Source organism: Leptonotus elevatus, chromosome 9 (assembly GCF_054856555.1).
Source record: "Leptonotus elevatus isolate MCC_2025b chromosome 9, RoL_Lele_1.0, whole genome shotgun sequence".
In the NCBI taxonomy this organism is placed as follows: domain Eukaryota; kingdom Metazoa; phylum Chordata; class Actinopteri; order Syngnathiformes; family Syngnathidae; genus Leptonotus; species Leptonotus elevatus.
Window position 1 is genome coordinate 15,094,518 of NC_141247.1, and position 19,010 is coordinate 15,113,527.

Genomic DNA, 19,010 nt, shown 5'->3' on the forward strand with positions numbered 1-19,010 from the left:
GCTATTGCTGCTCAATGTTAACACTGTTGTTTGATTGTATTTCGAGCATTGGCATATGTTACTGCCTAAAGAGAGCCAGCCATGATACTTTACAGGAAAAAAAATAAATAAATAGAATCGAGCACTCAGCTGCAGTTTAAATCCAGCCTTGGACATTTGACCCCTCCTCACAACATTCAGCTCCATGTGAACTGCACGTTGTCACAATGCCACACAAGGCGCAATTAAACAAACAAGGTGCAAAAAACACGCAGATGCACCAAAGTGATAATACATTGTCCGTTTGTACACACGGTATGTACAGCCTTGCATTAGTGTTGCAGTGTTGACACATCAAATTAAAAGTAGACTTGGAAACACATACAAAAGGTGCTTAGGAGGTATAAAGAAGAACTGAGATGTTGCTACTTTTAACCTGCAGTTAATTAGCTCTTGGCACCTCACAATTGCAGTGGTAGCTCACGCCCACATTTGATCAAAATACAATGATAAAAAAAACACGCACACACAAAAAACTGATAATGTCTTGGCCTTAACAGAAAAAAATGGAGACTGAAATGATCGTTTTTTTTTCTTTCGGCTTTTCCCTTCAGGGGTCACCACAGCGAATCAGTTGCCTCCATCTAACCCTGCACTCTGCATCCTCTGCTCTCACACCAACTACCTTCATGTCCTCTTTAACTACATCCATAAACCTCCTCTTTGGGCTTCCTCTAGACCTCCTGCCTGGCATTTGGAAACTCAGCACCCTTCTGCCAAACTACTGACTATCTCTCCTCTGGACATGTCCAAACCATCTCAGTCTGGCCTCTCTGACTTTATCTCCAAAGCCTCTAACATGTGCTGTCCCTCTGATGTACTCATTCCTGATTCCATCCATCCAGGTCACTCCCAAAGAGAACGTCAGCATCTTCATCTACGCCACCTCCAGCTCTGCCTCCTGTCTTTTTCTCATTGGCACTGTCTCCAGACTCACACACATCGCTTCCTAATTGACCATCTTTCCATTTTCAAAATCGCGAAGTCCGCGGATTGACCAAGCATAGCGGCAAACAGTGAACACACACAACCAATTTGCAATCATAAATATTGAACAGAGTTGTGCGTCTTGGGACTTTTGTTCATATAATGTATGTTACTGTATTATTAAATTAGCGCTGAACATTTGTTGTAATCAAAAACACGCATGAAAACGAAAAACATCTCGTCTGCTGATGAGACAGAAGTGAGTCATCGCCCAAAAACGGGCAGGGGCACCGTGTGATTTAGAAACGGCTTTGCACAGCTTGTCTACATCTTATTGGGGACACACTTGGGAAGACTTAAAATAGTGAGAATCTGAGTTGCCTGTCTGACAGCGCTTTGCGAATATCTGTGACACTTCCAGTCTATTATTACTTACAGTAGTTTCAATTCCTTTTCCCAGATCCTCTGAGCTCTTGATAATCTGACTGCCCACTCTTTTTTTGTGTCTTGTTAAACAGACGAACATGAACAATCACAACGAGGCAGCTGCTAGCTAATGGTGCTTCCTGTATTGTGGAGGCATAAACGTCAACTTAATATACAGCAATTTACATGAGTAACTTCCCTCACGCTCACACACGCGCATCTTCCTTATTATCACGGACTATTCATATCCAAGGAGAGTGCGATTAACACTTTGTAGCACCTCTCGAAAGGTCTCTGTTAATTGACGAGACAGCCGGAGCACCAATGGCTATTGAATCCATCACCTTGATTGTTATCTCCAGGCTTCAATTTGGCATTTGGTACATTTTCATTTTCTCTAGACTGAGTTACACTAGCACAATAAAGTTGAAGAATGCATTGGATAAAAATCCATCCAGGTTAAATATAACCACTTCCTCAGTCGGATAACAATTATCACTCTCTGCACCTTAATCTTCCCACCGAGTAGATTCTGTTACCAAGTGATGTGTAATTATTGCACTATTCGGCTATTTGGAGCGGCATCCTTAGTGCACTGGCAGAAATATTTAAGCTTAACTTTTTAAGATTTATGACTTTTTTTTTTTTACATGACAATTTCCCATTTACATTTATGCAATTCAAACAATATACTTGATGTATTTTAAATAAATACTTTCATTATCATTAATTTTGAGTAATTATACATGAACCTGAAAATTATACATTTCAAATAAATAGGCTTTATAAGATTAATAAATATGTGCCATATAAAGTTTATTTGGTAGGTTTGCGTTAAAATCATAAAAAAAAAAGAAAAAAAAAGAAAAAAAAAAGGGAATTTTCCATGTAAAAAATACAAAAATCTTAAGTTAGGCTTGAAATATTTCTGTGAGTGTGTGCTCTGTTTCACTTCAAGTTTGAAATGAGCTCAAACTATAATATATATTTAATTTAAAAAAAAAAGGGATAGGCTCCTGCGACCCTTGTGAGGAACAAACGATTAAGAAAATGGATGGATGGACGGTACGATGGATGGGCTGACAATTAACAACGACATGTTTGAAATTGCAGCAACTGGAGTGGAATTTTGACATTTATACATTTCTATCAGAAGGGGGCAACACTGATAATATACAAAACAATCTAAAATACCGTGACCAGTATTAGCAGTTTGTTATTAATATACCACTTTTGCCATGTTGTTAATTAAACACTCATCATCTCTTTGTAAGGAGAGAAACTGATGGTAGTGAACAATTAGTTTTCAGTGAGGTCAACTGTGACCTTTAGAAGGGGTGGAGGCGCAACTTTCCTGTGAGTTTCATCGTAATGTCTCCGCAACCAAAAGTAGCTTTGCGTATGATTCATATATATTCACTGATTGTGATTGGATGGATTTTGTAGATTTGAAGTGGGTTTGTTTGCTTGTTTAAAGTTGGATCTTAGCAAAAGACAAATAAATCCATCTCCAGATGAATCCGGTAAATGGAAAAAAAGTGACAAATAACTTTCAGGTGCGTATTAATCATGGTCATCAATAGCGGAATCACACAGTTGCAGCTAACTATCAAGAATAAGTCAATCAGAGTGGCGTATGAAGAAAAGAGGTAAACACATGGGAAAGGAGTGGGAAGTGGAATTAATAGTGTGCACAATCAACACACACACGCTGAACTGCAGTTGAACTTCTCAAATAGAATTCAGATTTTTGGATTCAGACGTCTGTGGGTGGGTCCTTTGATGTCCTGCAACACAGCAGTACCCCGAGTCCACCCCCGCACCCGCACCCCCAGTGCGCAAACACGCATGCTTGAACACCACTTGATCAAATAGTTCCCCTTTGACCTTTGCCTTTCATTTGCAGTCAGTCGGGGACACGCAAAGGAATACGAGTAATTACACAACAAATACCAACGCAGCACATAATGTACAGCGGTTGCTTTGACGTATGAGTTGAATTTGTGCTCATAACTCAATTTACTCATACTGTACATCTAATCAATCAAATCAAATTTTGGCTCGCAACACAAAGTAAAAAAAATAAGGAAGAAGAGTTTTTCATTTTCTGAATTTGTCCATGAATATATATATATATATATATATATATATATATATATATATATATATCAAAAAAATGTGATTGGGTATTTATTATCTCGGGCAGGCTGTTGTAAGCATTAAGGGGTATTAAGGGACCCAAAAAGTAAAAAAAAGAATTATTGATATTATTATTATTATTATTATTTATTAGATATTTTATTTTCATTTATAAAATAATCACTAATATAATCTCTCCTAAAAATACTTATCAGTCGGCTCCTAGAGCACAAAATATTAATGGTAACTAGTTTTGAAATAGGAAGTAGAGCAAAACAGCTTGTTCAACAATTTTTCCATTTATTTCTATTGGTACCAAAAAATCCTTACAATATGTCAACATGGCTAAAAGTGAAGACAATTTGTAACTTTCGTACAGAGTTTGGCAAGAAAAAAGAAGCACATGATCTACTTTAGCGGGCCAAATCAATGATGTGGTGGGCCACATCTCGCCCCCGGGCCTCGAGTTTGGCACCTGTGCACTAGGGGATAATTTTGTTGTGCAACCAGTATATAGCTTAGATTAGTCAATAATTAATATTTAATTGAAAACCTGCTGGAAACTGTACTTACAGTAAGCGCATTGGGGATGTTATGTATATAAACAGAACTAAATTACAACCCTAATTGGTCTGAAAATTACACACCAACAAAATGAAAAGCCAAACAAAATTATGAGGCTTAAGTGGCTGCAGTAAATGAATATTTACTTTGCATATTGCATAGTCTAAAAATGTGCTTTTTTAATTACATCTTCGGCTATTAACTTCACAGCAGTGTTGCTGATGCAAGTTCGGAAGGCATGAGGAGAAAAAAAAATGGTGAGAGGGAGGGGGGAGGAGTCACACCCATCCAAAAGAAAGCAAAACAAACTTTCAGGAGGCGCGTTATAAAGACGCCGCGTGTGGGAGGCGACCCTTCTTTCTTTCTGTTTATCACGCTGTCAGTCACGTATTCCGTATGCGCTATATAAAATACTTTCCCTGCCTCCGCCTCGCCGCCTCCCCCGCGCAGACGAGAGGGGGTGCTGCGCATTCCCTTCTCTCCCCTCTATTGTCTCACACACGCCTAATAGCGAAGAGCGGCTCGTGTTCTTCCTCCGAGCCGAGACGAAGAACGCGTGGCAGAGTTTGCACCTGCTTAGCAGTCAGAGATCGGCTTCCCGCGTAGCACGGCGTCCTGCAAGCCGCGGCTAACAGGAAAGCGCCAACACGTACGCGGTTGTGCGCCACAGGTTTAATTTGCGAGGCTTAACGTCGGCGGCGGGTTCAAGCCAACACACACTCATGTACGCTCATATGCATAAACACCAGGGAGAGATGACATGACGACGCTGAGGGGTGACAGGACACAAAGCCTGATGAAATGTTGTGTCGCCCCTTCAGAGCGCAGGGCTCACCTAGCATTACGCGCACACGCACAAATGAAATCTCATCATATTCAGATGGAGAAGAAAGGATTACCCGTGGCTGATTGCTAGATGAGAACATGCGGGATGGGAATTGAATCCACATTCAGTTGCTGTCTGAATGCGCGCGCGTGTATGTGTGTGTGCTACCGGCCTCCTTCGACCTCCCCGTGACTTCCCGTTCAACTCAAATAGAACACTTTTTCATTCGACGGGGAGATGGAAGAGAAGCAATGTCACCTTCGAGAATTTAGACACCCCTGGATGGGATGAGTGCATATGAGGATGCATCCGATATTTGCACGAGCAGCACTTACTATGTTCATGAGCGTCAGCAGATACTTTTGGACGTTTTCCTTCCCGTGAAACTGGACCACAGAATCGTCAACACCCAGCAGAACCTCAATGTTGTAGGCCCGGTCCATGCTCTGCCTGCGAGCGCGTCTTGCTCGGGTGTTGTTGATGCTTTGTTCCACGCCTCGGTAGAGAGACTCCAGATCTATTAGACCACCAAGATCTGCACCTGGAAACGTGCAAAAGTTGATAGGAAATAAGATGTAAAGTCCACGCACAACGCAAGGTGGATTTAGAACTGCTTCACTTATTACAGTTTAGTTTTGTTATCTGCAAGGCAGTCAGAGAGGGAGTTTGGGCAAAGGGATGCGTTAGGTTTGAAGGAGATACATATAGAGCTGGATGTCATGAATGCAACATTGAAACCAAACAGCACATTTTTAGAGGATTTGACTAAGTGGTAGAATGTGGATGATGAAAAGAAGAGTGCTGAGAATTGAGCCTTGTGGAACACCTTGCTTTAAATTTGGTGACTTTCCAAAGCCTCATGCCAACTTTGTTGTTGTTGTTGTCAAAAGCAACTCGGGACAAACCTAGCGACTTTTTCTGGTGCTCTTTAGGGTGTTTTGTTTTAACTCACTTTTTGCTTCTCCTCTTTCCTACAGCGCACATCACTATTGCATGCAAGTTTCCAATTATGCAGATTTGGCAATGACTTCATTTAGCGACTTTTAGGACAGCCTACTTTCCTTACTGGGAATTTGGCAACACTGTGCTTGGATCAGAATTTTTTCAGTTGGATAAAGTGAGACCAATCAGAGAAGTGGAACAGGAAAAAAAGAGGTGGATGAAAAAGGGAGAGAGGATATGTAAAAGCCTACTTTGACAGCTGAAAATTACTTGGGGTTATTCAAAGGCACTTTAAATGATGACAGGTTGTGCTGACTCACATTTAACATGAGTTGAAATATGATTGGTTACTTCTGAACATTGCCACATCCACATGATCTCAGATGTTTATTTTTGCTTCCTCGCTGAAAGTTTTTGTTTCAAATAAATGGAGTTAGACATGTTTACACACCTCTCGCAGCATTAGCTCAGTTGTCAAACAAGTTGCCACTAGCCACGTAGCTGTCGATGACTACAGTTTTTATACAGCTAATCGGTTGAATTTTTGCTTATCTGGAGGGAAAGCTGTGAAGAAAAAAAAACAACGTGCTAGAAAAAAAACTGACTGCAATTTTGGAATCAACATGCCAATTTTTGGTTTTAATCAGCATAACTTACTTATCAGAATTGTTTTCCCCAAATTGTTCCCCAGTGGTATCAGTGAAAATGATATTTGCAGTCAGCACTACAATATACCATAAACCCCGTTTACAGTAAAGCGAAAACGTAAAATCATAACATGAATCAACTTTGATCACACAGTGTAAATAGTCATGGTCATATTTTTGTGTGTGAAAATTGGCTCTTTCTTCTTTGTTGCGTGTTGCATTCGTGTTTGTTTTCCAGGACACCAGTTGACGCCATTAAGTGGCGGTAACGTGTCAGCGCTATCTTACAGATCTGCTGCTAATCAACCAAATATTTCCACTCCTGCCTGAATAAATGCAGCAGATGGTGTTTGCTAAACACATGGATGCAGGCGGCTCCCTCGCACAGGGCTGCCCGCCCTGCTCTTATCTTGGCTTGCTACAGGCTGGGAAACATGTAGATTGTTCAACAACAACAACTTGTGTTAACTGCACAGGCACTGGACAGTAGTTGACCCTGACAGCCAGAACAAACGTAATTTTATTATTTTCACATTTTGGACAAATCAAGCATGTTGTTGTTAAGTGTCCTGTTCAGTTCAGATTTTTAAGGCGTCACACAGAGTAGTGTGCGATAAAAGGAGAAAAGATAAATAGTGCTGTCTCTCAAAACCGAGGCCTGCTTTCACTCTCAAGCTGCCCTCCCTCGACGGCCTTGCATATATGGAAGCCATGGAAGGACAATCCCGGCGGTCTTAAAATGTGGTCTCAGTGCAGCCAACACAAAAAAATAAATAACCGACAACCACAGCCAAGGATGACATTTACAAGACTCTTTGAAATTGAGCTACAAATCATTCTTGCAACAGGATTTGTCATTTGTCGTCATTTGTGGTGAACACACCCATTTGCAGAAGAATGTTTACTTGGAAATTGCGGAGTTGATTGTGAGAGAGACGTGTCATCGGGGGAGCGCCCGGAGTCTGCAGTGTTTTGACATACCCAGTTAAGAGCGGAGAAGAAAAAGTGAGACCTGCCATCTTGTCTCCCAATCAGCAAGGGGTACGGCGCTTTCCCATCTTTCTCTTATGCAACGTATCCAAGGCAACGGGGCTCATGAGTAAAACAACGACCGTGTGGCTAAAATTGGCTCCTGAGTCGTAAGCAGATTGAATCTGGAAGTCTGAATATGATCCCATATCTGCCCACACCCCAGTGAGTGACAGAAAACCCACACAGAAAGCGAGAAACACGGCGGGAGGGGGACGAAAAGACAATTACGCAAAAAGAAGCCGCCTTTAACGAGCTCCGTGTCAAAACCACACCAACTCCTTTTAAAAGGCAAATGTAGAATATTTTTACCTTTCACTTATGTAACACCGAGACGACAGGGAGACGGGTTTGCGTTCTGGCTTGTATTAATGTGCCTTTGCAAAACTGCATCGCCTTTAAAAACTGCGGATTAAACAATGCGGCGGGATTGCGTAACTCAGGAGCACAGCTGTATGTTTAGTGAAGGCAAAAAAAGGTAGAAACCGCAGAGTGGCGGCTACACACGGCAACGCGAGCGACCAAGCCAAGGGGTTCGGGTTGTTCAAGGTTAAAAGGTGTTGTCCCGCTGCCAGACTAATCATTTAAACATTTCCATGCCAGCACACTCCCTTGTCCTTGCTTACACTCACTAAGCACACACTCTGTTACCGTCTAAGAGCACGTTTTTTTCCGGGAAAATGAGGAGGAATAAGCTACAAGAGAGATTGATGGAGGCAAAGAGGGAGGCGAGAGGTACGAGCTGAGGGATGTGATGGATGAGAGCGAGAGATGAGAAGAGACCACAAGGACCTTGGGTGCTTGTGAGTTCCGCTTGGAGCTCCTGGAGTGATGCAGGATATCGCTCGCTTGTCGAACATCTGTTTGTCTGCTTGACTGACTGAAGAAGAGGCTTCGGGGTGTGTTGCCGCAAAACTGCCCTGGGAATACCTCACCATTCGACACAATAAGAAATTGTCAAAACATGTAAAGGGGGACCTAAATAACTCCGACCAATTTGGCAAGCTAGCAGTTTCGTTTCAAGTGTTTGGCAATATTTTACTAAAAATAAAATGTCTATTTTCTGATTTGGATTGAAGGAGTGAAAACGGATGTTGTGATGACCAACAACTGGCACACACGTCACTGGATGAAGGGGTGTGAATGGGGGTTAGCCTCATGTTGCTAGCTTCAGTTAGCCTCATCGCCGCTAGCCTTCGAGCGGCAGCGAGACAAGGGCAGCGACGCAAAGTGTAGCTCATTACCAGATTATTAGCTTGTTGATGCTAACATAGCAAATAGTGAGTGTTTTGTTTTTTGTAAACAAAATGCCAGGCTTTCAATTGTGTCTGAAAATGGACGCTTCCATTTGTAACCACAAAAAAAAAGATATACAGGAATGTTGTGCATTGTTGGAATGTAATTGTTAAGTAAATATTTGACTAATTTTGTAATTTAATTATTAGTGATTTTAGTATGGTTAGTACACAATCATACTAATAATAATAATAATGCATCGGATTTATCTAGCGCTTTTCTCTCTAATCAGATACTCATAGACGCTTTGCAATGGACACATTATTCATGCACTTACACATCCATGGAGTCTCCTGAAAAGTGACGATTTTGGTTCTGGCCCAACGCCAGCGATATTATTTTTGAATACAGTATACAGACTAGAGCCACCGCCACTTGGTCAGGTCACCACTCAAAAGTAAAAGGGCACGTTTTAGTCACACTGATTAGGCACCTGCTAGCTGACGATCGATCAGACAAAAGGAAGGTTAGGTATATATATATATATATATATATATATATATATATATATATATATATATATATACACAGTATACTGGGGAGATGATGTTAGCACATTTGAGCAAGGCACCAAATCATCTGCCAAACATAACCTTATTAGCAAACCTAATTAGCATTTCTCCTGAGGTTTGTGCCAAGTTTGTATGATCTACCTCTGCAACACAAACAACCCCCCCCCCCCTTCAGACACACACACACACGCTCTCCGTCTTAATATTCTCATTCAGGTAGAGTACAGAAATGCAGCCTTATTAGGACACAAAGGTTCTTTGTCTTTCAACCTTTGCAAAATGTCAAGAATGTCTCGTTGCATACAAGAAAGAGGAGAGGGGTGGGGGGGGGGGGGGGGGGGGGGGGCTAGGCAAGTGCAAGCCAAAACAGGAGGAATTGCGAGATGGGTGATGATAATTCAGATCAAGACAAATTGGTATGAAATTCACCAGCTAAAATGTAAAATGAGTTTTTTTTTGGATCCGTTTTCCAAAGCTCGCGTTATTGTATTAGGCATGTTATATCTTTGATGTTTGTTGCTGCGCTGACACTTTTTCCAGTATTTATTTCATAAGACTTTTTTTTTTTTTTTTTGGGTGCGATACAGACAGACACAAATGCAGACACGCTGTCAGACAGGTCAGTTTCACTGTGGATGAGACCAGCTCAGCTTCGTATCAGCTTGGCTTTGAGGTCTTATTGCACTAAGGCTCTGTGCTTTACATCCAAGCAGGTCGAGGCAGGAGGGTTTGCGGTTCATCTTTCATACGGCTTCTCTAGATGCCGATGATTGTGTTTTTGACTTTTTGTAAGATTTTATTTTTTTGTTGTCATTAATCATCTCATAAAAATGGCCTCACTAATGAGATGCGTCAACGCTTATTTTGCAATCAGCGATCAAATGTATTTTACCTGGCGACTTAGCCACAGCCATGTGTAAACTTACATTTTCAAGCCCTCATCATCTGACGGAACGGCTCAGCGGGACGCAGAGGGGGGTGTTTTTTTTCTGTAAAACACCCCCCTCTCTCCCACCCGGCCGCCCTCCCTGTGCGCTTCTAACGGACAGACAGTTATGTAAGAGGAAGGAGCCAAAGGTTGCCTCGTCTACCAAACAGCCAGAAAATCCTCACAGACAAACCAAGCGGCGGCAAGGATAGGTGCCCCCCCCCCCCCCCCCTCTCACCCGCTGATTATGAAGGCTGCTTCTCTCGATATTAAAAACGATCCTCTGCTCAGCTTCAGAGAGGACAGAAAGGTAGATATAATTCATCATCTTAAATACCAGAGATCTGAGGGCAGCAGAATCAAACAAATATCTCATGAGCATGATCAAATTCAGAGTTGGAGATAAACAGTCCTAAACTTGAAGCAGTTATTAATAAATGGGCAAAGTTCACTGTTTGATGTATGAATAATTAGCGTGGTCTTCTGGGAGCTGTCCAAATAAAACTGCTGAATGGTAACTTAAATGATAAACAGTGCGATTATGGGGAAGTACACTTCATAGACTCTGCATCTACCACTTGGGAGAGAAAATGAGCACTGAGTCTAGTTACAATCGCGTTACACCACCTGCACTGCCATTTAGACCTGCTTTTACCGAGTCTAAAATCTAGTCTACTTCTTGCCACCAAATTGAATATGCGCAAATACTGTATGACACGTTGTCAGCTCAATTAATGCCGATATTCATGCCGATATTATTAAACAGGTTCCTAAAGGCAACCCATTTTGCAAGACATCAATATATAGACTTACTCGTATAAAAAGTTTAAACGCCCCACTTCAAAGGCTAGGATTTTCTGATTTAAAATAAGCAGACCAAGAAAACCAAATGAAATGTATGCATGTAAAACATAATTGGAAAAAAGACACATTTTAAGAACTGAGATAATGTGGTTGCATAAGTATGCACACCCTCTTACCAGTGGGGACGTTGTTGTGTTTAGAACTGTCCAAATACATTCAAACTCATAAAAACTGGGAGTCAGCACACCATTTAAAGTACCTCTGATAACCTCAAATAAAGCTCAGCTGTTCTAGTAGGCTTTTCCTGCAACAACCCAAGCAAAATCCCAAATTTGTTGGTGCTAATACTGACTGCTGTTTGGAACTGTTCATAATTCCCTCCACCTATGACCCTTGCTTCACTGTTGATATGGTGTTCTTTTGGGGATGACACTTCAAACTCATCTGTGTATCCATGAAGCGTCAAACACAAGGGTAAGGACACACTCGTCGCAACGTTTTAAAAGAGCGGGTGATTGTGTAGAAATCATCATGTGTCTCCTGACCTCACCCACAGCCTCTGGCAATGTCCTGTCCTTCCGGGGTCACTCATTGAACGGGCCACCAGAGACCCCCACCTCCACAGTAAACAGTTACTGTCACATGTTTCCCAATACCGAGAAAGTGGATGGGGCATAACTTGGCTGAGTAGTTTGCTCCTTCTCTTGCTCTCTCTTTATTTTTTAAAAGTTTTACTCATTAAATCTTCTGAGGAGTGAGCGCAAACCTTTAACACCTGCATGACTTCCCAATAACAGCCACAGGTGGACCACTTAAAAGTCCCCGCAGGCCACACAGGTGGACACCATCTGCTTGTACAAGCACACACACACACACACAGCAGGTCACCTCGCCACGGCCTTCACAAACACCAAATTACCACAACTTTTACTGAGTGCTTCTGGTGCAGTTTCTTCCACTTATTTTCATTTCTATAGCCTTTATTCCTTTTTTTTTTTATTCATTATATTGCATATTTTTTAAGTGTGTATTTAAAAAACGGCCTGCTCGGAAAAAGTCTATCTATGAAGGTGTGAGACAATATGTATGCAAATGTTCTCTTCGGATGGCTCAGTAGCAGATAAGAATCCCGAGGTAGGATTTATCATAAAATATCACCTTATAATACATGATTATGATAAATGCGTGCGCTGTGCTGACCCTACAGCCTAAATAGTAAATAAGCAGATACGTTATATATAATGAATGCATGCTTAAAGAAACCAGACACTTGGATATTAGAACGAGAGTAAAAGTATCTGCTTCTTAGCAGCGCAAAATACGACTGCATGTTCGGCCCAGACACAGACGCACAGATGGAGCTCTGTTCAATCGCGCAGTGCTCCGAGCCAGAAGGGAGAGAATTAATAAGGCACCGCAGTGTATCGGTGTTACCAAATTGGCAGCGTTTCATAACAAAGTCTCTCAGAGCAGTTATCAATTAGAAACAATTAAAAAAGCCATTCATCATTCTTTCAAAGGCAGCGCGCAGCGCGCAGCGCGGGGAGGCTGATACAACATCATCAAAATAATCATAGCTACGAGCGCTCATTAACGGTGGCATATCTGAACAAGCCGCCGGTGTGTTCACTAGGAGATCACATCTCCGCCTGGCTTCACCGGTCGGAGCGCTGACTAGCAAACCTAAACAGAATCGGCGCTGGGATATGACAGTGTTCGGAGGGAAGCAGGACAAGACGCGTTTTAAGGACAAGCTGTGAAGAAACTTGGAGACATTGCGCACAAACAAGCTTTTTGCTTGAGTTCTTGGCGAGTGCCAGTGCGGCATGTGTCTGCTGCAGTATGAAGCCATGTGCTGCTCGATCTGCGCACTCTGTTTATTGACACACATTTTATCCTGTCACAAAAAGTCCCAGTTGATGCTTTGTTGGTAACCGGTAGCAACAAGTTGTTATGAAGATGACAAACACTATGTTTATTTCAGCATATTGTCCAGAAACATCAGGAATATGTCAGCAAAATCTGCCCACAGCAACAGACGATCAGAAATCTGAAAACATGTATTTCTAGGCAGGACACATTTCAAACTCAAAAACTCATTGTTGACACAGGACACATCATAGATATGGTTTCCCCTAGAGGAAAGTTGTGACTAAAAAAAACGCTATTAATGTCATCATATTTATTATACACAATTGTTCTTGTAATTGATTGTTACATATTGCTAACAACAAATTAAAAATGACGCCACACTGCTAAATTTATGTTAAGAATGGATTTGGTGGGGGGGAATAATTGTAATTTCTGTTAAAAGTGAAAACAATTGTAATTTTTGGATCAGACTAACTGCCAAAATGAAAAGAGAATGGCAAAAAATACCAAGTAGACACACTTAATTTTACTTGAATGGGCCACATAAAGCCACGTAGTAGGGCCAGATCTGGCCCCCAGGCCTTGGCTTTGACACCTGACATCATAAACAGGAAATGTAACAACAAAAATGACTATATATTATCGTATAGGTGGGAATTCCGTCAGTATTGACAATGACGGACGGCCATTTTGTTGATGATTGGCAAATGACAGAAAACGAATTGCCCGAAGTGGCTTTTCAGCTGTCAATGCCCATTTGGTTGACGAATGACGGAAACATAGACGGGCGCCAATTTCACTGAGGAATGAGGAATGACCGTGTGACGATTACAATGCGGTTCGGCTTGAAAATATTGAAGGAAGGGTGTCCCGACCTCTGACGATTGACGAAGCTCAAAATGTATTGATACGCCCACCTGCGCATATCATAAATGAACTACTGTTACTGCTTCCAGACAAATCTGTGTTTGTGTGTTAATAACCGGTTTTACATCACAAAGAGTAGCAAGCTCTGCACTAAATATTCTTTGTTTTGTCATAACAATGTCATATTTTAGCATAATTCCAACATAGCTAGTGGGTTAAGGGTAAGAGCCCTTTTTTTTTTTTTTGCATTTATTCATTAAGAACAGAAGTGTCTTACTTTTGTTTGGAATCTTTCTAAATTCATATGCAAAACAGACGCTTTCCTCGTGAGAAGAGCAGCAATTCAGAGATGATCTGAGTGAGGGCGGGCCATTCACAACGCAGTTTGCACATGCATGTTAGTCCCTAACCTTCAAAGTGCATCCATCAGTGCAGCTTCATCCATGCAAGTGTAACCTGAGAGAGGAGGATGGAGGAGATACCAGCATGGCTTCATCACTCCCCACCCCCATCTCCCTCTCCTAATGAAGCTCCAAGGTAATCAAATCACAGTCCACGCAGACAGATGGCAAACAAGGGGACACTGGGGCTATCTGGGGTGGATTGCCCAACGCCCCTTTTTCTGAAATGTAAACATAAGTCTCCATCACATTGCATCCAATCTACGATCTACCAATAAAAACACTTAACTGATCCCCAAAGTGTTTCACCTCCCCCCCCCCCCCCCCCCGTTTTGTAGGGCTATTTTTTTTTAAACGAGAAACCTCCCATTACTGACCTTATACAGAGAGAAAACATTAAGGCTATTCCCACTTGTAGGAAGCAATAATCCACAAATTGCATTCACCATTAAGTAACCTATAAGGACTGTTGGCAGCTTTACAGATGACCACGTCCAACAGGGCAAAATAGGCTGCTCTATGTCCTCCAGGGAGATTTAATAAAGAGAGGTTATTAGAAAAGAATATTTTTCCATGCTCTCCAAATCAGGGGCCGGCCTGTCTCATTTTCCTCGCTCGGCAGAGCAATAACACCCACTAATCCTAAACGCAGCACAGGCTGGGGATGGCAGAGGAAGAAAGACAATTCTGTAGAGTTGAGTTTGATCTAGATTGGTCCAAATCACAACAAGAGTTTATCGTCACGGTGGAGGTACGAGGTCTCGGACCAAGTGTAGTGACAGCGTAGCGTGCTGTGTGGCATACTTAAAGTTCGTACATGTGCAAATGATGGTCAAGTTTACGTACGCTCGTAATCGGGGTTTTCAGTTCATTCTTTTTGGGCCTCAAAAGGTCTGTGATGATCTAAAACTTTTTCTTGGAATCAATTCTTGACAAAGAAATGTAGCTGCCCAAACAACATTGGTGGGAAGTCTTAGCGTTCTGTTGTGATGCCGTTATTATGTGGCTTTATGTGCTGAGCTTTTTTCCAGGTTCATACTGTGCACCCCCTTTTAAAGGGGCAGAGCTTGAGCTTTGGTTGATATAGATTGAAACTCTTGTCTACCTCAGTTGAGAGGATTTTTTTTTAGCAGAATCAAGAAGAACCAAGCATCTTACATTATCGCGGTCTTCCATCAAGACAATTTTTTTGTCTTGGTGGACTGAAAAGATGAAACTTTTACAGCTAGGTTTTAAGCTCAGATCTTCGAGAATGGGGTTTCAATTTTAATAACGGGTTAAAAAAAATGCTGCTGTAAAATAACTTTAAATTAACTCAAAATTATTTTCATTTTGACACCGCTAGTATATGTATTACAAAATAAAAACAGCATGAGCCCAATCAGGCGGGGACAAGCTCATCTGAATGCACTCTTCTTTCCAAGAAATCGAATGTACACATTTGCCGGCTCAATGACTTAAATCACAGGTGTCAAACTCAAGGCCCGGGGGCCAGACTTGGCCTGCCACATCACTTTTTGTATGGCCTGTCCGTGCAAGGTAATCAATCACATCTTTTATAACTTTTATAATGTTTGCTCAAATCTGTCCCAACATTTCAAATTGTACAGTATGTAATAAACAATCACGTTAAGATGGTGCAAGCATTTTTGTTGTTACCAAAACATTTATTACAGTTGAACAAACTCCTTGACTTCAGATTTCCAAACTAGTTATCGATATTTTTTGGGGTGTTATTGTCTTATCAATCATAGCAGCCCTCCTGTTATGTCTATGTTTTGGATTGTGTCATATTTGACCGTGTTTTTGGGTTGGGTCATCGTGTTGTTATGATGTTTATGTTGTCAGTTGCTTATGCAGTTGCTTTGTCCCTTGAGATGATATTGGTAGTTGCTATGCGAGTTGCTATGGTCCTGTAATAGCTTAGCCTTAGGTTGTCCAGTCTTGTGCACGTTGATATTTTGTTTATAAATGTAAAGTGCATTATAAATAAAAATGTTTATTATCATTTATTATTATTATTATTATTATTAGGGACGCTCCGATCGATCGTCCGATACTTGCGAAAAGGTACGTGATGGGAATATTTGATCAAAGCCTTTTATTCCCGATCAAAAACTCCGATCACCCGCAGCTCAATCTTTGCAGCCTGCCTGAGAGACTCACCTCAGGGCATTTGCGGCAACTCCCGCGGCGTGTACTGTCGACTTGAACGTCTCCTTAAAGAAGGTCTATCATCCAGTGTAAGTTTTACGAGCAATACGTGGAGCTCGGACGTCAGTCATGTTGAGACTGCTGATTGTTTCAATCTGTTAAAGCTAAAATCTGGCAAAGTTTTTCTGTTATTTTTTGACTGAATAGGGTTTTGTATGATTTTGACGTTTCTCCGTCAAGTGTTTTCTTCGAGGCCATCTGAATCCAGCCCTGTTCTCTTTTGTTACTTTCTATTTTTGTATCTAAAGACTCCTGTGTCTTGTCTTGCGTTTGGGTCCTGATTTCGCACCTCAACGTGACACCTCTTAAATAATAAAACCATTGCAGAGTTATCAAACATTAAGCGCTACACGATGTCAGGCACATCTGGAAACATCAATACTGCTGCCTCGTATATGATCTTGCTGTGTAGGTATATTTGCATATCCTTGATATTTTTTGATTAGCAACTGTTAGCTTGATATATGTATTTGTATGTATGCAAAAAATTTTTTTAACTAACCTTATTATCATTAATTATTCAATTTGAGTGACGGGATTAAATAAGGTTCATTATCCCAATTTAACTCTAGTTGCAGTGTGTCAATATGGCAAAATGCCATTTCGAGTACTGTTTCCGTGCACGCGGGGCTAGCGGGGAGCGGCAGGTTGTGCTGTGTGACGACGGTTACGTGCGGCGGGCCTCCCCGAGGGTGGTCAGTGTTCTGTGTTAGGATCTGTTATGTAATGGGCAACCCGGGGGACAGGAGCTTCATGGATGATGAGATGGCGTGTGACTTCCTTCCTCCCACCACCGACACACACACACAAGCACATTCGCGCTGTGTTAAATCTGGCACTCCTCGGAGAAGTGTGGGAGTAATCGAGGATGTGTCTTCATCGATGCTAGCTGAAAGGAAATTTGACATTTCTCGAAATTGATGTCTGGATACAATGGTTTACATTTACTCAATCACAGCCTCGTTTAAGCTGAATAGCGATGTGAAACGAAGCCTGAACAGAGATGACCTGTGTGGGGGTGTAACACGCTGGTGCACTTGCTGAAGCAGCACGTCGCTTGTAATGTTGAGGTGCGTTCGAGAAGCAGATGATTCTCGGCTTAATGGAGCTTCTCATGTGAATGAGGCGTTCATTGCTCGAGAGGCCCCGAGTACATTTATTGCCGTTACAGCTGTGTGTCATCCACTGGTGCTGTACGTGTGAGTGTTATACCTATTTGAGTAAAGAGTTTTTGTTTTGTTTTCTCCGAAATTCAATGGAATTGTTGGTCTTTTTGTACTAAGTGCTTTATATCTGTCCGTCCGTGTTTGTGGAGCCTGTTGCGGCTTGACTTTGCTTGGTAATGTGTTGACGTTCACGGTTAGTGTGAGTCTGAAGAAAGTTCTCTGAGGATGGAGAGATCAGGAGAGATAGGAAACACAAATACACATGTGATTACGTTTATCTGCTTGGCGGACATGTTGACCGCATGGCCACGTTATCATTTGAAGGCCAAATATACAAAAATATAAGGATGCAAGGGCCACTTGGATATTCCTTTAATGTTTTTTTATGAAACACTGAAATCAATCAAGTCATTTTTTATTTTATTAAATTAGGTATAGAGCGATTATCGGCTGAGCTGATTATCGGCATCGATAGTCAGCATTTTGACAAATATCGGCATCAGCCTCTCTTTTTTTTTTTTATAGATCAATTTAAAACCGAGTTAACTTCAGGGAACTATCTAATTAAATGTTCAGTTAACTTTATGAGATGCTGCTGACCCTGGGAACTCTCTGCACCTTCTTTTTTGTTTGAAATTAAAACTAAGGTAAGTTATTTTAAATGTTTTGATTTTTTTTAATTTACCTTAGAAAACAATAAGTTATTTAATTGTTTAGGTGTCCAATCAACTTTGGCATACTGCTGACCTTTAGAGCTCCCTGAACTTTTTGTCAAATTTTTAAAACAAAGATTTCTATTGTCTAAGATTAAAAAAACAGAAAAAGAAAATCTAAAAAATGTCTCAATAAATATGCTTATCTATTTTACTGCCACACAAAAAAACAACCCTTACAGTGTCAGCCAATTTCGAGCATTTTCACTCATCTTTCAAGGCAAACAGAATATTGTGTGCTATGACTACATAAACATGGTGGATACCATATGAAAGATTGGATTCCATTCTTTTATTAGAAAAAAAAGTATGTTTCTACCTTATTCCATTCTTTAGTAATCACCATTTGAAAATAGTTCATTTGAGTGACATCAAGCGAAAAAAAAAAATAATAATAAGGAGAAAACAAGCTTTTTGTAAAAAGATACATTTTCTGCACTACAGTGACTTTGACACAAATATTTTTTGTTTAGTGACGCTGTGAATTAGATTTAATGTGACAAAGGCTTTGATCATTCACGTCATCCTTGAAAAAGTTCTATTTCCTAAGATCCGCCATGTTGTCAACTAATTTGATACCCGGGAGCCCATTGAAAAGAGATACAATGCTGCCATCTGCTGGCCATAGTTAGTGGGTGTTTTGGGATTTTCCACCCCATTTACAAACCAGTGCTGCCCAAGACGTTGTTGCACTGCCC

The 19,010-nt window shown here is 41.2% G+C and overlaps 1 protein-coding gene across 2 annotated transcripts in view; it reads right to left on the bottom strand.

Annotated features, from left to right (window-relative positions):
* Positions 1–19,010, bottom strand: part of LOC147168517 (A disintegrin and metalloproteinase with thrombospondin motifs 2-like) — a 120,307-nt gene that overhangs the window by 28,607 nt on the left and 72,690 nt on the right. For both annotated transcript variants that reach the window (XM_086084753.1, XM_086084754.1), the window contains exon 4: positions 5,257–5,462. In XM_086084753.1, coding sequence (XP_085940879.1) covers positions 5,257–5,462 — 206 coding nt within the window. The remainder of the gene's footprint in view (positions 1–5,256; positions 5,463–19,010) is intronic.